The 22,525-nt window shown below is 35.0% G+C and overlaps 1 protein-coding gene across 6 annotated transcripts in view; it reads left to right on the top strand.

The window, feature by feature from the left end:
• Positions 1-22,525, top strand: part of EPS15 (epidermal growth factor receptor pathway substrate 15) — a 128,735-nt gene that overhangs the window by 25,504 nt on the left and 80,706 nt on the right. For 5 of the 6 annotated variants that reach the window (XM_028511330.2, XM_028511335.2, XM_028511334.2 and 2 more), the window contains exons 2-7: positions 9,254-9,295; positions 12,872-12,961; positions 14,125-14,172; positions 17,469-17,564; positions 20,005-20,070; positions 21,225-21,350. In XM_028511330.2, the coding sequence (XP_028367131.1) occupies positions 9,254-9,295; positions 12,872-12,961; positions 14,125-14,172; positions 17,469-17,564; positions 20,005-20,070; positions 21,225-21,350 (468 nt within the window). The remainder of the gene's footprint in view (positions 1-9,253; positions 9,296-12,871; positions 12,962-14,124; positions 14,173-17,468; positions 17,565-20,004; positions 20,071-21,224; positions 21,351-22,525) is intronic. The other variant, XM_036026068.1, reaches the window with a different exon arrangement.

The raw sequence follows: 22,525 nt of genomic DNA, 5'->3' as shown, positions 1-22,525 counted from the left end.
TTTAAGGGTAACAGCTTGGAGCTCTAGCAGTTTCTTCCACCAATTCAATCTTTGCTAGTTTTTGCAGCCAGAAATTGTGGGGACTTATGTTCCTGGCACTAGAACCCTGGACTGGGGGGCCTGGTGTGGGGCTGGGACTCCTTGCTCCTGAGATATCCCCTCCTGAATATTTATCCACCACAGGCAGGTGAGGGACCAGCCCATTCTGCATCTGTGCCCCTTCTAGCAGTCTGGATGGATGTGGTATCTTAAATTCCATAGTTGTCAGATTTCCATTCAACTTGATTTCTGATGGTTGTGAGTGATGGTTGTTCTATATTTTAGTTGTGAGTTTGATGTGCTTGTGCAGAGAGGTGAGTCATGTCTGCCTATGCCATGATCTTAATGAGAAGCTCCAATGAACATTCTTTTTGACCATGTTCTTTGCTGTTTTAAAAATGAGAAATAGAAAATTAATAAATGTGCAGATATGTATGCTTTCTCAGTTCACTTTAAGGGCTTATTTTATTCTGGAAATAGTGTTTATTTCAAATTATACTTGAGATAAAAAGTAAGCCTATGTGGGTATATATTTTTTAAATATGAGGTCTATAGTGAGAAAAGAATGGAAATAACAAAGATTTCTGTTGTTTTAAATTATTTATTTAGGTCTTTATAGTTTTGAATACCAGTCAAGGGTATTGAAGTCCTAACCTTCAGTACCTCAGAATGTGTCTTTACTTGGAAATAGAACCATTACAAATGCAGCTAGTTGACATGAGGGCCTTCTTTCTGATGATCCAAATAAATCTTTGGTTGGGTAATATTTAAGCTGAGTCCTAAAGAAAATGACACCAACTATGCTTTTCAGGAAGAGAGAATGCCACGTGCAAAGCCTGTGATTTGGGACAGAGTTTGCTATTTTAGTTGCCCTAGGTGATGCTAGAAAGGCCAGCAGGGACTCGGAGTCATGGCATGGAGTTTGGATTTTATTTTTTGTCAGATTAGAAGCCATTGAGGGGTTAAACGGAATGTTATGTCCTGATACATGTGTTTAAATGACTACTATGCAGTCTGTGTGGAGAGAAAAATAGGCAAGAATAAAAGCAGAGAGGATGCATAGAAGTTTGTTTTAATAGTCAAGACAACTCATGAACGAAGCTAGGGAGAGAGGATGAGTTCAACAACGGTTTTAGAATTAGAATTGATAGGACTCACTGATGGATTGAAAGTTGAAAGTCAGGGGACAAGCTGGCTTAGGTATTTGCTTTCTGCACCTAAGTGGTTAGTAGTGGGAGAAGAATAGGTTTTTGGAGGAAAAAAATACAAGTTCCTTAATATGTTTGGGAGATATCCAAGGGGAGATATAAAGTAGATGGTCAGTATATAATTTTGGAGTTCAGAGAAGAGGTCTGAGCCAAAGATACCGATTTGTTATTCACCAGCATTAAGTGCGGTATTAAAACCATGGAAATTGATGTGAACATCTGGATTAATGAAGAAAAGGACATGAGAGATGAACTTATGAATATTCTTTGTAAAAGTTAAGTACTGTACAGATAAATTCACATGTTAGTTATTTATGCTTAAAGATAATGCTTCTCCTAGTGACTTCTGTTTATTTTGGACTGGCTAGAATGGTATATGTAAGACTCGCTGCCTTCTGATGAGAGACCAAAGCTACTCTTTGAACGTGAATGAATACACGTTCATTCTTTGTTACTCGGCCACTTAGATTTTTGATCAGGCTGAACTGGGTTTTACAAAAGCCAGTCCATTATTAGTTTGAGTTATTGGTATAGTCTGTTTACACTAAGTTTATCAGTAGTTTATAACTATACTGTACTTTGAAATTCTTTTGCCTACTTAAAGTCCCTTTAATCTTTCATTTCTGATAATCTCCAAAGCAGATGTATTCTTAGGTCCAGATTTTGAAAGTTTTCCATAAAACTGTACTTGGAGTATTCCTAGGTCTTTGCCTGCTAACTATGCTATCAATTCATAATGGTTTGTTGTGGAACAAATAGATGTTAGCATGTTTGCAGAATGAAGCATTGAAACTTCTACTAAAATATATTTTATACAGAGCAGAAGCCCTGTATGATTTTTGCAACCCACAGACACCTAAACCTTTTGTTATGTTCCTAGAAGGCATTTAGTACACGTTTATTAAATTATTAAATGAGTTGCGAATAACAGAGTTGAGGGTTAATACTGTGCATTCTCTAAGGGAACTGCTCTGATGGATGCCTGTGTTTTCTTGGGCTCTCCTCCCCACTAGCTCTAAAGGTGAGGGCTGCTCAGATGACTTGCTTTTCACCACCCTCTCTATCCAGCTTCAGAATTGTTTTCCTTTCTAAAGTTTCTTTGTTACTGACTTTCTCTTGACTCTCAGATTCTGTTTGCTCTTTTCTTTGTCAGTTTGGATTGCCATTTGTTACTTATTGCTCCTTTTTTCATTCTATTTTCTTCTGTTTACTATTTTTCACCCTGTTTTCCTTTGTATGGTGAAATACTCAAGTCTTTTCTAGACGAGTCTCAAGTCTACCAGAAGGTTTTAGTCTCCTACTGTGCAAACCATTCACGTTGTGTAAACATATGTGTATAAAAGCATAGGCTCTTCTGGTTGTATTCATTTGTTATTTTAGCCTTAGGAATTGCTGTTCCGCCACCAAAGGGGTGGTGGTGGTGGTTGTAATGGAAGAATTCAAAGGATGTAGGGGCTAATTTCCCTAGTGGTTCCTTGGCTCTCTTGAAAATGGAGTATTAGGAGGTTGAATTCTAAGTAGCTGACTTTTTGTGTGTTAGTAAGTGCTAGTGTATACTAAAAATATTTGTAAGGTAAAATACCCAGAAAATTATGTGCATTATCACACTGATTTTTTTATGCTCACTAGTACTGAATTGTTACCCATTTTCATATATTTTTAGAGAGAGTGAAACTTAAAAAGACTTTGAGTGGTTTATTTGAAAGAATTAAATCTATTCATCCCATTGTCTCCTTTTCACTACCTAGATGTCTATATTTGCTTGCTGTTATACAGTGCTCTTTCTGTTTGGATTGCCACCTTCTGTCTACATCACAGTGGTTTTGAACCTGACCTTTTCATGGGACATTGCAAAAAGTTGTTCAAAAAAGTCACATATACCCTTCACCCAAATGTACTTAATTGTAACATCTCCTGTAACTATAGTACAATAACAGAACTAGGAAATGGACATTGGCACAATTCACAGACCTTATTCAAATACTTATTTATGGTTCTGTATGTATATACTATGCCTATGTAATTTTATCATGTGTGGATTCATGTAATTATAACCACAATTAAGATAAACTGTTTTACCATGAAGATCCTCCATACTACTCCTTTATATTTATACCCATTCCCCTTGTCATTTTACTAATTTATTCACTGGTTATTCTTTAAATCATATGATTTTTTAGTTAATGGAAAAAAACTGACATTATTTAGAGAATGTCTTTGTATTTTTACCTTTTTCCACATTGTACTATAACCATTTACAATAAGCCTAATACTAAAGTTTTAGTTTGTCTTGTGCACTATAGAATCATAGGCTCTTGAAGTCATATAATCCAGCATCTCCTCCAAAAAACTCCCAAAAATGACATAAAAGATTTTATATGAAGCAACTCAACAGTCATTTATTAATCTTTGAATTTCAAATAACCAGGACCTCTTTTTTTATTTTTATACTACCTGGCACACTTCGGTGTTAAATTACCTATGTGTTAACTTCTGCTAGATTATACTGCACTAAGAAACAACCCCAAATATTAGTGCTTACAATAACAAAGGTGTATTTATTGCTCACATTATAGGTTCTGTGGTAATCTATATGAATCTATATGGTTCTACTCCACAATTCTTTTTCCTTTCAGTATCTAGGATGAAGGAACACACCCTGTTTATTCTTGGCAGAGAATAGTGTTTCCTTGGCAGAGAGGAAAGAGCACAAGCTGGTTGAAACACACCATAGTTCTTAAAGCTTCTACTTGGAACTGGAGCTTGCTTATATTTCGTTGGCCAAATTAAAGCTTATGGCTAACCCAGCAATAGGTACCCACAGAGAGGCACTAACTGCTCAGTCACCCTGCAACAGGCAGGGATGTTAATGCTTTTATAAAAGGAGAATAAATGATTTAGAATTATAATACAACCTACCAGACCATAGGATAATATATACTGAACTATACTTTTGTAATAACTTATTTCTTAGTAAAGTTTATTGTACCTTACATGATTTTTTTCTTAATAAAATTAGCTGCCCCACTTTTACTTTGTGGCAACTGATAAGAATTTATGATATAGCTAATGAATAAATAATTACTTTAAAATTATAAAAGGTCACATTTTGATTTCGACAACTTTAGCTTTGAAGTGTTCCTTTAGAAATTTATTAGATAAAAAATTCATATGTAATTTTGCATAATGATTTCAAATTTTAGGGGTTCTGTATTTTTCCCCAAATTGAAAATAGCTTTGTTGTTTAATTTTACTGATATAAAAACATAGGGCATGCTTATTATAAAAAAGTTTTCAGAGAATACAGAGTAGTTCAAGGAGTGTAAAAATCATTTTAATCCCATTATCCAAACATTATCCAAACATAATCACTCTTACCATTTTAGCTATATACCATTCAAATTTTTTTCTATGCATCATTATATGTGTTGTGTATGTGTGATTTTTTAAAACTCTAAAATTGTTATATTTCAGCAAAAAAAAAAAGCGCGCCAGTTTTACTGAGATACACCAAAAACACTCTTTGGTCATCTTGCTAGATGAGTGAATTGGCAATTCGAATGGCTTTTTCCACTCTCACTTAGCTGTATCATTTAAGTATAGTAGGCAGCACAAGGTGTACTTTAGAGCACTCAAGCAAGCTCATGCCTTCTCAAATGTGTTTGTGTGGTAACTTGATGAGTTTGTGATGTGATGGTTAATAAGGTGCAGTTTGGAGCTCAGGGTTCCTTACCATGTGTGAGGTTTTATTTTTTTTTCTAGGCACTAAAAATTCAACGAATTGTCTTTAAAAATTAACCTTTCATTATTGAGGAAGCATATTTCATTTACTTTCTCTAGCAAAGTATTTACACTCCAGTGTAAGCAGGGTGAATATATAATTTTCATTCAAACTGGGTCATTTTTGAGAATGAAAGGGACACATTATATTTTCAATCTATATGTTTTTAAAAATACTTATTTTTTGGCCATCAGAATGGTTTTATACATTGGTAGATCAGTAAAACAGTTCTATTCAAAGTCTGTTTTCAAAAATAAAAATTTCTAAAACATTTGTTCTATATTACAATAAAATAAAGTCTTTACATTGATTATCAGAATATTAAAACACATAAATAGAATAGTTATTCTTGGTAATAATCAGATTTGATTTTTAAATCAGATTCTTAGCCATAGCTGTCTTTAATACCTTTTGAACAAAGTATTTATTTTCTAATATAGTTTAACTAGTTTTAATTTTTCATAAAACTGCCTGTAGTATTTTTCAGAGTTATATAATATGTTTTGTGGTTATTAGCTCTTACAGTTCACCCTTCTCTGTAACCAGTAATATTTTTAATTGCTAATATACTTTCCATGTAGATGGTGATATACCTGGTTAGTAAAATTTTTGCTAAGTGGAGAATATTCTTAATTCTTTTTCTTATTGAAAACTATAAATTTATCAGCCACCATATTTTCAAAGGCAGTGTGTTTTTGCCTCAATGAAAGGTAGTTTCTTAGACAAATGTTTTTATAAGACAAATCTTGTCATATAAATTGTCTCTATGATTATATTACATGTTCCATTAAATTTAGATGCTACAAAGTTGCAAGGCTTTCTGTAATTCCATTTAATTCCAGCACAGAGTATAATTTTTTTTCCAGTTAAAAATAGGAATAATACTCTTTTGGTGGAACTCCTACAATTCATTGCAAAGTATAATTATAGAATTTCAAACTTAAATCTTGTATACTATTTGAGCTCTCATCAGTCCTTCCCTTGCTTTTGAGGGATGTATTTCAGTGCCTTGGCAAATGCTGTCTATAAGAATTGTATTTGGCCCTGGCTGGCGTAGCTCAGTAGGTTGAGCTCAGGCTGCGAACCAAAGTGTCACAGGTTCGATTCCCAGTCAGGGTACATGCCTGGGTTGCAGGCCATGACCCCCAGCAACCGCACATTGATGTTTCTCTCTATTTCCCTCCCTTCCCTCTCTAAAAAATAAATAAATAAAAATCTTAAAACAAAAAAGAATAAAAACTACATAAAAAATTGTATTTGTTAAAAGCTTTTTTTGAAGCTTTAATCAGTGAACTTTAATCTTTGATTAAAGATTTCCAACTAATTTTGAACAAAATGCTACTTGTTCTCAAGAAGATTCAATATGGAGACACTTAGGTTGAATTTATAAAGTCAGTTTTCAAAGATTCCATCCAGTGTTTAAAATCTGGTGATAGATTGCAAGTAGAGCACATACATTGCCATGTTGCAGTTCTTGTTTTTTGTTTTTTTTTTAATTGAATAGAATTTTTCTCCTTAAAATTTTAACTGTGGATATATGAAAACATTTATAAATTTTGACAGTTGCAACTAACTCATAATAATTATGTCACTAGAGCTCCATTTTAAATAGAAATAGCCTCAAAAGTTTTATGCAAATTGTCTGTTTATTAATTTTCTACAGAAATGGAAATTCATTTAACTTTGTATTAAATATACAGTTTCTTCATTTTAGTTCCTTGCTACTGAAAGGGCTTATTGGATAATAAAAATGATTGACAAACAACAAAATAATGAACAATTGCAAATTTATAGTTTGCAATAAATGACAAAACCACCTCATAAGTTACCAGACTTGACTCCTCCCACCTAACCTAGAATTCCCCACTGACTTAGCCAGCTGGTTGCCTGGTGCATCTTGCAGGTCACTGTACATGTCACTGTACTGACCAGCACACCAAATAGCCAGCAGGAGCACCAGTGTCAAATACTTTCTCCATGTCTCGAAAGGCTATGAGGAGTTAGCTGTGTCCATGGTTGCTTGTGCCTGAGGATACTTCTCATTGAGTCTTCTGCATGCTGTAAGTAACACCTAAAAGAAAGTGTTAGTTATGTTTTATCTGTAAAGAATCAGGAAAAGAAAGATGAAATTATTACTAGTTCTCATTCAGATTTCATCACTTGTTCAAGTGATACAGGCATTTACACAGTATTAGCTGATACCTTGGCCAGAAGCTAGATGTGTACAGTTAGAGGTATATTGAATCCATCTTGGTTGATTTTAATGTAGTAATTAATAATAATAGTTCATTTAAGAAAATGAGGGATCTGAGGCAAATGGTAACCTGGATGGAATGCTGGGACAGCAGGCTATAAATCAGGACTGTCCTGAGCAAACCAGGGCATACGGGAAGCGGCATGGTGTGAAAGAGCATGGAACTGGGAGTGGGACTACATTTTGGACCAGTTTCGCCATTTAAAAGCTTGGGCAAGTAACCTCTCTGAGACTAGATATAGTATGGTTCTCCAGAGAAACAGAACCAACAGGGGGCACACACACGTGCATACACACACTGATTAATTTTAAGGAATTGGCTCATGTGTGAGGCTGGCAAGTCCTAAATCTGAAGGGCAGGCTAGCAAGCTGGGGATCCAGGGAAGAGTTCATGTTGCAGCTAGGTCTGAAGGCACTCTGGAGAGACATTTCTTCCTTCATCAGGAGGTCTTATTCTTCCTCTTAAGGCCTTCAACTGATTGGTTGGTGCCCACCCACACTATGGAGAGTAATTTGTTTTACTCAGAGTCTTCTAATTTAAATATTAGTCACATCTAAAAAAAAAACCTTTACAGTAACGTCTACACTGGTGTTTGATCAAACAACTGGGTACCATAGCCTAGCCAAATTGACACATGTAATTGAACTTCACACTAGTTTTCCTTATTTGCAGAGTAGGTTGATAGATAATATGTGGCTCACAAAAATAGAGTACGGAAGTATCTATAAAGCACTGAACATAATGTGTTCTCCCGGTAGGCACTCAGTGAACGTTGGTTTCTTAATCCAGTCTTGTACCCATTGAGACTATAGGCCCTACCTTGTTGCTTGAGTTTTTTCCCGTTTTATCTTTGTATTTCTAACTAAACTTCTCCTGCCCCCTCATCTATTTAATAAGCCCTGTCAAATCTGTCTTACAAACTTTTCTTCAAAGCATGTTTTTCTTTTCTGCTATTGCCAGTGTTCAGGTTCTTTACTGGGCCATTACATTTATTTCCTAAGTAGCACTCTACATTCCATTCTACTTTTCTTCACATATAAATCACCTAGAACTAAGACTGAGTTAATAGCTCTTGAATTTGTCTTCTTTTTTTCATCCTCATATTCTTTACTTTTACCACATAGATGAAGACCTTCATAAGTTGTCTCATATAAAACTTCACTATCTTATCTTCATGTTGTATCACCATTCAGGACTCCTGGATTCTTTTCAACGTAATTGAGCTTTCGGTTGTATGCTCGCCTTTGTGCATGCAGTGACCTGGGTATAGAACCACCCTCTCCCCTTACTCATGCTTCTGATTCCTGAACTGGTATCTCCTGTATGAAGCCTTCCTAAACTCCCTTCCTGGTTCCAGAACACTCTTATGCTTTCATGTACAGGTGAACCTAAGCCTTCAAACATTGATGCTCCTAAACTGCCTTTCAGATGGGATGATCAGTCTGTTCATCAGCTGACCAAATCTCATTTGTCCTTTGAATTGAGGTGTGAATTGAATGGCACTCCCTGCCTACAAGCATTTCAGATCTGATGATAGTATCATCTTTTTGTATATCTTCTGGTGTATTCATTTTATTGACATGGTTTTTCCATAAAATAATATGTTGTATTCATAGGTACTTTGGGCACTTGGGTAGAGGTTGACTGCTTAAGGCTTTCGGTCTTTCAGCGGTCTTTTAACCAGCATTTCACCCCTAATTTGTTATATGTTGGGTTTTGAGTAAAATTTGATGAAGAAGAGAGTTCTGATGTCAAGAGTAATTTTAAAATTCTTATTTCTTATACCTGATTCTTAGTAATCTATGGGGCTACCTTTATTCTCTCCCAAAAGAAACGAAACCAGGTTTTTTGAAATCAAGGATATTTTATTCTTATTTGTCTTTATTTTTCAAATCGCTATTGAATGAATGCAAATATATTAATAGAAGTTATTGAATAGAATTTAATTTCTATTTGTTTATTTATTTTAGTTATCAAGTGGGAATCCTGTATATGAAAAATACTATAGACAGGTAAGATTCTTGTTTGTCTTCCTAGATTGAACATAAATATATTTTCAACCTTTGATTGTGTATATACATATTACCAGTCAGCTGGATAAATTTGATATTTCTTGTTTTCAATTTCTTGTGCTTTGAGTACAAAATACTTTTGGCAAGCTCTCAGGAAATGAAGGAAAGATAATTAAGCCTAAATACTTAATTGCCTCAAATATTTATATATCTTAAAAATCCATATAACATTAGATGTATTCATCCAGAAATAAATGTCCAAATTAATTTCTAAGCCAAATGGAAATGACTTATAGTTGTATTTAAGACTTATTAAATTTTGATATTTATAGTTAAAACTATGACTCTCATGCACGTGTAAAATGAACATGTGTCAAGGATTTTATTAAACTCACTAGTTACTAGGAGAACCAGTAAGATGTAAAAATGAGAGTATGAGTTATAGAGATTTATATTCTACAGACACAATTCTCATTTCATGGGTACGAATTTAACTACTGTCTCTACAGAGTGTAAAATAGTCTTGTTGATCGGAAATCAATCAAGAGTGCACACCATAGAGCAGATAAATCTCCTGAGGGTGTAGACAATCTCATGTGCCCATTTCCAAATATTGGGTAGTTTTTTCTAATAGTCTTCTCACCTTGTGATCCTGATAACAGAAAAGGCTGGTCTCATGACATTTGACCTGGCTGTCTACATAGTGTGACTTACAGATCTAGAGCCACATGTTCTCATTTAACAAATTCTATGGCCAGAGAATGAACTTCTGCCTAAAATGTTTAAAGCATCTCCAACTGAACTTTATTTGTTTTTGTATTTTGAGGCTAGGATCCAAACCTTAGAAATTCTCCCTGTGTATTTCACCCGCAACACATACACGTTTGAGAGAATAGATCTCAATTTGAGGCTTCCCAGATCTGCTAAGATTACTAGTCTGCTGACCTTGCTTTTACTGTCTGAGAGACTGGGACCCTATAAACCAAGCTGCAGGACAGTTTTCTCCAGTGGGCTAGTTTTTGTTCCTTCATAGTGACTTGTTCTATCTGAATAAAAGAGAATAATTCTCAAGTATTACCTTGTTCTGCACAACTGATTTTCCCAATTATATCCTGATACAAAAGGAGACCAAATTTTTATTTAATCGATGTAATGATTACTACATTGTCATAAAAAGTTAAGGACATTCAGTTAAAGGATGTGATTTTGAATTCTGACGAGTCAGGGAGAATCAGATACCATTGAAAACTATTTTGTTCACTGTACAAACACAGAGCCTACTAAATTGAGGGTTAGAGATAGTATAAGAAAAACAAAGGGCTTTTTCACATATCCATTAAAAGTAGAATATTAAAAGTAATACCAACAATATTTCAAGTAAATAATTATAATTACATTTTTCCCAGTACTTAATCAGTCCTAATTCTTGTTTTGCGTCTTGGGTCAGGAGTCTGCTTTCATAAAATTTGAGGTATGTCCAGAAGGCATCCAACCAGGTGATATGAAGAAGATACGAGATACAGGAAACATTGTACACGGGACAATTATGCCTCAGTCTCCTTCAAATTAGGCACTTTGGGACCTCACACAGTTCTCTCAATTGCCATCAGCTGCCCCATTGTATTTTCCTGAATCTCATCAAGGATCTGAAATCCCTTTCAAAGGTGATTTTAGTTTTAGGAAAAGCCAGAATTCACAGGGTGCCAAGTCTGGGCTGTAGGGGGTCTGAGACACCTGGGTGATTTGTTGTTTCACCAAAAACCTCTGTACAATGTGTGATGTATGAACGATTGTGTGGTGATGATACTGCCAGTCACCAGTTGCCCATAGCTGTGGCCTTCTGAATCTTCTGAATAGTTTCCATGGAGGAATATTCAAGGTTAACACAAACTTTGATACAGATTCGTTGCTCTACTTACTTAGTCATTTTGACTACCACGGCCACACAGTACACATGTTCACTCAATGGCTCTACTGCCCCCACTAACTAATAAAGTAGTTTTTTAGGCATGAGTATTCCATTCCATTGTCTTTGGCTGCCAGGTTACATTGATGTTGCACAGACATTCTTGTTATATTAACAATGGCTGTACTTTTTCTGGATAGACCTTGTATATCTACTTTTGGACTGCTAAGAGTCCTGGAAATTCTTATAGTTCACTATAGAATCTGAAAATTGTTTAAATGATGTCAGCTCAAAAGTCTTAACCAAAAGTTTTTATTTTGAAGTGTTAACAATTCAGAGTACAGGGTATAGTTATTTAGATGTGGCTCTGAGACTTTGTTGAAGACATAATTGTAGCTGGTAGCTTATAGCAGAGACTTTAGACAAGCATCAGAGTACCACAGAAACTGACTATGGATGACAACAATTAAATGGCTGTGTTTAATTTATTTTAGTAACCAAAAGAATGGAAGATAGTAAAATTCTCCATTGGAATATGGTACATAAATATTTAATAAGAGTTTGATTAATGTTTCCCCTGAGTGTTGCCTCTATATTTATGCTGGGGTAGGTATTCTTTTTTAACCCCCATCCTGGTCAGGAAGTGGAGAAAGAAAAGGAGTTCTGGAAAATTCTAGAGGCAGGTTTCCCAACCCTTTTTGTACTTCCCTGTTACCCCAAACTTGGATTGGGCAATTCTTCCATTTTTGCTGAGTGCCAGATTTATCCTATGTTCTAGCATTTAAAAGAAAGGTTTTCTCTTTTGCTTCTTGGATGGGATTGGCCTGTCTGGAATGTTTTGTATGTGTTTACAACAAACTTTCCCAGTTTAGTCTTTTAACTAAACTGGAAAAATAGCTAGCTCACAAATATCCTAGTATCATGTTATCTTTCTCATAACTTGAAAAAATTTTCATTTTTACAAATAGAACTTTAGGAAATCTTTACAGAAGTGAGTGTCAGTTTTTTTTTTTTTCTTTTGAACGGCTTTTCTGTTCTTGGTGACCTCATTCTGTCTTAAAGGGAAGTCCCTCTCAGTTAAAATGATATGTTACCTTTGATGTGCTTTAGGAACTTAACAGTTTTTAAAATGTTTAAGTTTATTATGGACAGTTTTTAAAATCTTTAAGTTTATTTTGGAATCACTGCTGGTTTTAGAGCTGCTCTGATTTTTTTTTAAGTAAAGGGTTGCAGTTTCTAACAGTAACTATAAAAGCAGAAGTTAATGATTTAAAGGTGTTGAAAAAATAGATAACATGCAGCTATTCCCATTTGTCCAGGAAATGCTGCCCTTTTTTTTCCCATTGCCATTAAGTTCATTGGAATTGAACTATGGAAGACTTGGAGTCAGGAGATAATGTGTTAATGTTATGACTCCACTAATTTCCTCTACTTCCTGTGAAATTCAGTTCTTTCATTTGTATATTGGACACAATAAAAAACACTTTGTAAATTGCCAGTGCTGTCTAGATGGTACTCTACTTACATGGCTATCCATATATTGGTTTAGTTTAGGCCTTGGTTTAGTCAAAGGATTCCACTCCCTTTTTGAAAAAGTAACTTCCCAAATCACAGCAAGGAAGGCAAATAATTTTGTGTTTGTTGTCAGCTTACCATTTGTATTTTTTCAGGTTGATACTGGCAATACTGGAAGGGTATTGGCTTCTGATGCTGCTGTTTTCCTGAAAAAATCAGGGCTTCCAGACTTGATACTTGGAAAGGTAGTATTTGTTTATTATAAGTAGATTATAATGAATATATAGTAGTATAGATAAATTAGATGCAAATTCAGAAAGATACCATCAAGAAACACAGAAGTTAGAACTGAGTTATAGAGGCAGTTACAGTAATGTGATGGAGAGAATTTGAAAAATGAGGTGTTTTTCGCATGTTTAGAAAACATTACATTTTAGTAGGATGAAATGAGGAAGTAATAGTACATCTGGGTGTTGTGGGGAGAAACAGTGCAGACTGGGAACCTTGCCACCCACTCAGAGTTGGCTCTGTCTTTACTTCCTCTATTTTAACTGTCTCTAACTGTGTTTTGTGTGTGGTGAATAGAGTAGGGATGAGAGGCTTAATAAAAAGCACAAAAAAGTGGAAAGTCTCTCTGCTGGCTTGATCTCCTAGTGAGTCCTTATACATGATAAGTATTCAAAAGCCTTAGAAATTTTCATTAATGATTTAGTTATCCACAAGTAAACATTAACTATTTTGACTTGCCCATAAGAAAGAATATCATCTTAGTAAAAGTCTAAAATCAAGGTAGTATGTTTTAGTAAAAAGAGCATTAAACTGGAGTTAGAACCTGGGGTAAAGAAAAATGCATTGGATTGAAAGTTAGGACCTGGGTACCAGTTCTTTCTCTGATGCCCTGAATGTTCTAAAGTCACTTAACTTTACCAGGCCTTAGTGGCCTTAGTACCTTTGTGTAGTGTTGCATTAAATGATACTTAAGGTTTCTTTCCATTTTTAATTGTATGATTATTTTTTTTAATAATTTTTTTTTGCCTTAAAATTTTTTTTTGTTGCTTTTAGAGAGAGAAAAAGGAAGGGGGAGGGGAGGAGGGACGAAGGGAGTAAGGGAGACGGGGAGAGAGAGACAGACAGAGAGGAACATTTATTGGTTTGCCTTCCGTACGTGCCCCAACTGGGGATTGAACCTGCAACCTAGGTATATGCTCTGACTGAGAATCAAACCCGAGACCTCTGGGTGTATGGGATGGCACTCCAACCTTCGTAGCCATACTGACCAGGGATTAATTCAATGATTCTTAAATCTGAATACCAAAGATCATGAAGTTATAAATTTCAGGGATTTAATTTGTCTTTAAGAAGATTATTGTTTAAAATATAAGTTGATACTTCCTTTTTTTCCCCCCAGATTTGGGATTTAGCTGACACAGATGGCAAAGGTATTCTAAACAAACAGGTAAGATTTAGAAATTCATATGAAAAATTTTTTGAATGATTCAGAATAAAAAAAAAGCCAACAGTTTTTTGTATTTATTTTTTAATACTTACCCAAGGACATTTTTTCATTGCTTAGAGAGAGAGGGGGAACATCAATATAACAGAGAAGCATAATTAGTTGTCTGCCTGGCACCCTGACCAGGGTTTGAACCCACAACCTAGGCATGTGTCCTGACTAGGAATCGACTGGGACCCTGACTGAACCACACCCGCCAGTGCTTTGTACTTTTAAACTAAGAATTGCTTTTTACCAACATTAGAGTTTTGCAAGGGCAAGTGCCACAACAATGAAAATATTTCTAATCAGTAGGCATTAAAGTAACTTAATTCACACTGGTTAGTGTTAATTTGGTGACATTGTTCTACTGGAGGGTCTTAGTCTGTTTGGACTGCTATAACAAAATACCACACACTATGTGGCTTATAAACAGAAATTTGTTGCTCATAGATTTAAAGGGTGGAATGTTGAGATTAGGGTACCAACATGGTCAGGACAGGTCAGGTCTCTGTCTGATTGCAGACTTCTTGTTGTGTCTGCACATACCAGAAGGTGCTAGGGATCTCTGGATCCTCTTGTATAAGCACTAATCCCATTAATGAGAGCTCCCCTGATTATTTAAGTACTTCCTCAAAGCCCTACCTCCTAATACCGTTATCTTTGGGGGTTAGGATTTGAACATAAGAATTTGGGGGACACATCAAATAATAGCATGGGTTTTTTTTTCAGTCATTCAGAGAGATTTTGCTCTTTGTAGCTTACTAATTAAATTTCTTACTTGTACAGGGTTTATAAATGAACATGGATTTCATTAACTGTTAAGTTAATAAACTTATTGCCTCATACATTTGAAAGGAAATTCTTGGCTAATCAAACCTGAGTATTCTTGTTCATGTCTTACCTCTGACACATAAACCAAAAGAAGGGTTTATAAGCTAGATGTAAATTAAACCCTAGACCAGAAATACGTGAATGTAGTTCTGGGTATGTTGGACACTATCAATGTTCTTTGAAGTTCTGCTTATTGGGGATGGATTTCAGAGTTCTATAGGATTGGATTCAAAGCTTGCTACATGTGATACGTTGGCTAAGTACTGCTATTCAAGGCGGACTTTCCCTAACATGGGGACTGCTGAAGTAGTGTGAAACTCAGAAAGGGGATGGGAAAATTTTGATGAGGTTAGAATACCCAGTCTCTTAAGATTCTAGGACTAGATTGTAGTCCCCATTGGAGCTAGCTCCTGGACAGAAGGGCCACTTTGGTACGTTGGAGGCATAGGAACACCACATTCATATGAGCACACAGAGTCTGCAAATATTCGTTGAGTACCTGTTTTGAGCCAAGCTTTGAAAATATGCATGTGAATGTGACAGATGTGGTTCCTTTATTCATGAGATGACCACTTAAATTCTTCACTGATATTTCTGGACTTTGGACGTTGAGTTTAAGTTGTCTTTGTTACATCTAGGTGGCTGGATTTATGAGACTGCAGTTAAACTTTGGTGTTTGCATTGGGGGAATAGATTTTTGAATTAACATATGAAAGAAAGAAAAGAAACCTATACTTACTGAGTTTCTATGTGCCAAAAATGACAGTAGGTGCTTTCTTCCTATAGTATGGTTTTTATTTTGTTCTTATAATATATTGCGAGGTAGCTATTAGTCTCCCTCCCTTTTTATGGAAGAATTTTATTTACCTTGCCTATGGCCTCACAGGTTTGAGTAGCAGAATTAAATTTTTTTGCAGGATTGTTTTACTTTAGAACCTACCTTTGCTTTGGGGGTATACCAGATTACCTGAGTAATTGAATCTCACACAGAATGAGAAGAGAAAGAAGGTTAATATTGGAATACTTAGAGTACGAGCATTTACAGGTTAGAGGATTTAAACGTTAGCTTCCACCAAAGAGACTTGCAAGGTCAGAGGAACACAGCTTTATGAAGCTATGTTGGTGAGGGGAGGAAAACTTTAGAGTAGATTGTGCCTTCCAGGCTGCCAGAAAGAACACGTAGGAGGAGTGGTGGTGGTGTTTTTTTTTTAAGATTTTATTTATTTATTTATTTTTAGAGATAGGAGAAGGGAGGAAGAGAGGGAGAGAAACATCAATTGCCTCTCACACACCCCCTACTGGGGACCTGGCCCACAACCCAGGCATGTGCCCTGACTGGGAATCGAACCAGCGACCCTTAGGTTTGCAGGCCAGTACTCAATTCACTGAGCCACACCAGCCAGGGCTTTTTTTTTTTTTTTAAGACCATTTGGTGGTTAGGATGTTATTTGTGACATAGTCAGTAGTTTCTCTAGCTAATGTGGGAGTTGGAGTCAGATTGCATAGAGGCTTGTGAAATGAATACAAAGAAAAGGGGAGATCTTCAAATAGCATTTTTTCAAGAAATTTATGAGTTGAGGCAAAGTATTGTACACAACAGGCAACCTGCAAGTTTCTAAGAATAGTTTAGGAACTGGGTGAGAAGGGTGTTGGTGAGAATAGGAGGCTTGAGAAAAGTAATGAAGGATTAATTGTATCAATAACTGCTAGAGAGTATTGACAAGTTGTAAGTTATACAACTGGAGTGAAGTTTTTTTGTCTATTCCCAGACCTGACTTTAATTGAAAACTATTTGCTTCATCATTTGTGTTTATTTATTACATTCTGGACTGAGATTTCAAATGACCAAAATCCAAGGAACCTGGGGAGAGATTTACAAGTGTTTTGAAGTCAAGCAGTTATATAATTGTTTTTAGGTGCTGCACAGTTATTTTCTGTAGCTTCTCTGGAATAGCAGTGATTGAGTCACTGGAATGATCCACTTTCGAAATTTATAATCTTAAATCCAGAGATGACTTTTGATAACACTTGTATATTATTTTCTTCTGGGCTTTTTTTTCATGTTATTTTTCCTCACTTAAATGATAAAAAGCATTTCTTAACACCATTAAATATAATTTGAAGCATGGTCATTAATTTTGTTTAATTTCCACTATGTGTATCACTATTTAAATATTTTCCCATGTATATTAACACATTTTTTTTTTGCTGTTTATAATGTTGGGACCATCTTTATACACAGATGTTTTCTAAATTTTAAAGCAAGTGTTATTCAGGTAAGTGTGCTGCATATATCTGTTGCTGCATAAAGACTTTGGAGTAATTGTGAATTGTTGTATTTTCAGATTTTAAGTATGCCTGTAGATGGATGGATGGGTGGATGGATAGATAGATAATGCTCTTACAGTCATACTTTTCTTCCTCAGGAATTCTTTGTTGCCTTGCGTCTTGTGGCATGTGCCCAGAATGGATTGGAGGTTTCACTGAGTAGCTTGAACTTGGCTGTTCCTCCTCCAAGATTTGTAAGAAGTGCTTTTAAATTTAAATTGTATTTTTAAGATTGTTGTATTAAAAAATTTCCCCCAACTTCTATTACCCTGCTCATTTTCTTTTGTAATGGCTACTTCTGTTACTAGTTTCTTATATGTCCTCGCAGAGTTGTTATATGTGTATATTAAGAAACAATAATACCTACGTCCTTATTTTATATTAATTGTAGTATCCTGTATATACAATTATATACCTTATTTTAATAACAATATATTTTGGAGGTCTTTCTGTATCATTACATGAAAGCTTCTTCATTCATTTTTATGGCTACATTCTATTAATATTTCCTTGCTTCTATTGACCATAATTTATTTAACTTCCTATTGATAAGGCTTTTAGGTTGTTTCTAATCTTAAAAAAATATTTTTTAAATTCTCATCCAAGGATATAGACATTGATTCCAGAGAGAGAGGAAGGGGGCAGGGAGAGAGAAAAAGGGAAAGAGAAAGAAAACAACATTGATGTGAGAGAAACATTGATCAATTGATCAGTTGCTTCCTGAACATGCCCTGACAAGGGACTGAACCCACATCCTAGGTATATGCCCTGACTGGAAATCAAACTCGTGACCTTTCAGTTTATGGGATCACACTCCATCCAACTGAGCCACACCAGCCATGGTGCTTGTTTCTAATCTTCTATTTAAAAAAATGCTGTAGAGCATAATAAACCTGAATATGTGGTGGAACCTTGGTTCTCGAACTTGATTCGTTCTAGAAAACTTCAAGAAGCAATTTGTTTGAAAACCAAATCTTTGTCACCTGAGAGATGTGGGACTGAGCGTGTAGGCATCAATCAGCATGAAAGGGTTATTGGATAGAGAATCAAGACTTGAAGTTTTGTTAGACAGCCAGGACATTTTTTCTTTGGACAGCCTGGTTGAGAACCAAATTGTTCAAGAACTAAGACATTTGGGAACCAAGGTTTGACTGTACATCATTTTGAATATGCAGAAATGTATTTATATGGGTAAGTTCTCAGAAATGGAAATTCTGTTCAAAAGTTTGTGCATTTGTAATTTTCACATATAATATCAACGTGTCTTCATAGTGGTTGCACTAGTTCACACTCCCATCAGCAGTTGGTTGAGTACATTTTTGCTAACATAGTGTTGTCAAACTTTTGGATCCTTGTCACTTTGATAAGGGACAAATGGAGTGTGAGCGTAGTTTTAATTTGTCCATTTGGTTTTATAGGATGAAGTCAAGTAGTTTTTTTCATGCTTATCATCATCCATTTATATTACCTTTATGTGAAATGTCTGTTTCATAGCCTTTGCTTATGTTTCATGGGTTTTGGTCATTATCTTACTGAATCCTAGAAGCTCTTTATATATTAGGAAAACAGCTCTTTGTCTGTATGAGTTGCAAATATTTTTTCCAAGTTTGTCATTTGTGTATGTTTATGGTGTTTTTTTTAATAGGGAGGTCATTGTTTTTTATATATATGAATTATTAGGATTTCAATTTTTTAATATTTTTTTTATGTTTATGTTAGTCCTGATGTAAGGTATGAGTACGGATTCAAATTTATGTTTTTTTAAAGATGACTGTTGTACAGATCTATTGCAGTTTATTGGTTATCATCTTTTCCTTACTGATTTGAAATGCTATTTCAGTCATGTGCTAAATTCTCGTACATGCTTTGTTTTTCTTTCTGGACTTTTCTGTTCACTGATTTATCTGTTTATTCACATGCTGATCTCACATTGTTTTAATGATCATATTTGGTAATTTGTTTTTATATCTGATCGGGCTAGGCCTCTCTACCCATACTCCCTTTTTTCAGAAGTTTTATGACTCTTCTTGGCTTGTTTTTAAATTCAATATTTTAAAAGGATGTGGTTTGAATATTATAAATTTAACTTCAGTTTTGAGAATTTCTGTACTTCTTAGGCTTACAGTCATGGAGTCAGAGGGATAATTTAGGGATTTGTTGCCTAACTATATTATAAAATTTGTTCAAATATATTCGTGTCTCTACAAGCAGATAAGCATAATTACTTGGACATCCTCTTGATAGGTTCATGCACTTGTAACTTATAAATCTTAAGTTCTTGTCCCAGTCAGCTTTCCTTAAAGAGTGTTGGGAAGAAGTCATCAGTTAACAGGGTAATAAATATTTTCGTTACATTCAGATATCTTTATCTTGATCTCAGCTGTAATAGGTTTCTTCTGTAACACTGAAGTTTTATTTAGTGTTCCACTGTTGTTTATGCAGCTAACTCAGGTTTTTGTTTCATTTGTACTTAGATGATTTAATAGAATTAATATAAAATAGTTCATGTAAAATAGAGTGTTCATTGAGATCCAACATTTCACATGAATGTGTTTAAATCCAAAGACCTCTTTTTCCTCACTGTTTACTGATACGAGGATTTCAGCCCTTCATGTGCTCTGTGTTCCTTTTTAGCACGATACCGGTAGTCCCTTGCTAATCAGTGGAACCTCTGCAACTGAGCTCCCATGGGCTGTAAAAGTAAGTAAGCTTGGTGACTATCCTTTCGTTACCCCTGCTTTTCTTCCATGTAATCCTCTCTCACTACTTCCAAAATATACTGAAATCTGCATTAGACTTTCAATTTTTTACTTTCTGGGCAATATTGGTACTAGAAATTTTTGGAGGGATCTTATAGCACTGTCAATCATTTTGTGACAATTAACGTTGGCTTAATCTCATTTGTGTTACAGTGTAAACTAAAAAATGATGTCATAATCCTGTATTTACTAAAATATTGATGAATATTTTACCCCACTTTTATTATGTTTTGCTTAAAAATTCTGGTTAAATAGGTATTCTTTTTAGAGATACAAGACAAATAATTCTTCATGAAATCTTTTTCTGAAATGGGCCTTTTGCTTTATAGATATTTGGAGACATTACACTGGTTATAGCTAGCTTCAGATTTTTAAAAGTGTAGTTTAAAAATACTTTTAGAATAGAGCAGATCAAATGACCTTCAGTAAATGTGTACAGTTTTGTCAGAAAGCTGTTTTGGTTTGAATGTCTTTGAATGCTTGTGTGCTCTTAACTAATTTTAAAAAGTGTAGGGATTTGGACTTAACTGGACAAATCATGAACAGTAGTTTTTTATGTTATACAAGTAACTTTCCAGGATTTTAGAAATTCTTGTTACTGATAAGAAATCTTGTTTTGGGAAAAATGGAGGACACTTGATGTTTATTCCTATGGTAGTGATATTCTTTTTCAGAGTTGTTTGAGTTTGAAATGTTAATCTTACCATGTTTAGAAAGTCATGGAATGTCACCAACTAGCTGTATGTTTTATAAAAGTTACTTCCTTGCTGCGGATCTATTTCAGTGAGAGGGTTGGACGCTCTCTCTTTGGAAGGGCTCTTCTCAAAGCCCTTCTACCTTTGGATTCTTTTGATTCTAAACTAAGAGAAGAAAAGCAAAGATAGTGTTCCAGCCATAAAATGAATGGAGGGGATACCGAATTCTTGGGTGGAGGAACTTAAATTATCATTTAATATACTATATTTTGATAAAAGGGAAGATGTTTTTTAAGTGGTAAGTTAAAAATATGTTACCTATTCTTTGAAGGCTTGATTTTTATAATTATAATTGAATCCTTTTAAATATTTTAATTTGCAATCTTTTTTTACATTATAGTCTGAAGATAAGGCCAAATATGATGCAATTTTTGATAGTTTAAGCCCAGTAAATGGATTTCTGTCTGGTGATAAAGTGAAACCAGTGTTGCTCAACTCTAAGTTACCTGTGGATATCCTTGGAAGAGTAAGATATTACTAAATTCTAAATGTAATTTTTATGTGTTTTAATTCTGTATCAACCTGGAGAACTTATAGCTCATTGTTAAAAAAAAATGGACAGACCTTATTTTGAAGTTGTTACAGAGTTTTTTGTGTTCTGATGTAATACATAAAATCATTGCCAATTTATTTCTTTGTTTGATTATTCTCTCTAAAATATGAGTGTTTGAAATTATCTATGTCTGTAAGCCCCTTAAGTAGGTCCTTTCTTCTTTGTGTTGTAATGCACGCTCTGACCTCTCAAATCCAATTCCTTGACTTGATTTCCAGAGACCATCAGGAATTTACATCTTCCACCACCTATCCCGTGGTTGTATCATGCAGCCTTGTCATAAGGAACAGTTTCATCCCTGAAATCATAAATTCTACTCTCTGAATAGAACTTCCGTCTTTCTAGGTCTCCTTCTTAGGTCCTTGGAAGACTACCTCTTTGACTTCACCAAGATCTTTAAATCTCAGACTCCTTACTTTCCCCATCTTTTGAATTTACTTTTTCCTCATCCAACTTTGATTTTTATGGTCCACAGTTTCATATCAGCATCTTTAGCTCCCTTTTTCATGTTTTCTAACTTCTTGCTTGCTCAGTGAAAACCAAGCTTTGCAAGAAGCTAATTATTTACCTTCTCTGTGGTTGCACATGGAGTACTGAGAAAGTCTAATAGAGATTGGTATCGCCATAATTTCATGATCAACATTTTCAGCTGAGCTGTCCTTACTGCCACCTACTTTCGCACTGTTTCCATAGTGATTTTTCTTTACCACCTTTCATGTTCAAACCTTACCTACTCTCATTAAACCTCCAGTCCTTTCTTTAATCACTTGCTTAATCAGACTCTGTAGGGCCAAATCGTGGCTGCACCACTTCTCAGCTCTTTGACCTTGGATGACTAATCATTGGAAAAGCATGTCTCAGTTTTTTAATTTTCAAATGAGTATAATTCCCAGTTTACAGGGTTGTAAGGATTAGATGTGATAACGTTTGTTAAATACTTAGCACAGTGCTTGGTACATACTTTTTGAACAATAACTGTTGTGCTGCTGCTGATGATGGTAACAGCTACCACCTTACCACCTGCAGCATTACTGCTAGATCAGTAGGTGTCCTATAGGTTAGCTGCTTAATAAATATTAATTTAAAAG

This window comes from Phyllostomus discolor, chromosome 5, assembly GCF_004126475.2.
Source record: "Phyllostomus discolor isolate MPI-MPIP mPhyDis1 chromosome 5, mPhyDis1.pri.v3, whole genome shotgun sequence".
Lineage (NCBI taxonomy): Eukaryota > Metazoa > Chordata > Mammalia > Chiroptera > Phyllostomidae > Phyllostomus > Phyllostomus discolor.
The sequence above is the reverse complement of the archived record's forward strand: the minus strand, read 5'-3'. Positions and strand labels throughout refer to the sequence as shown.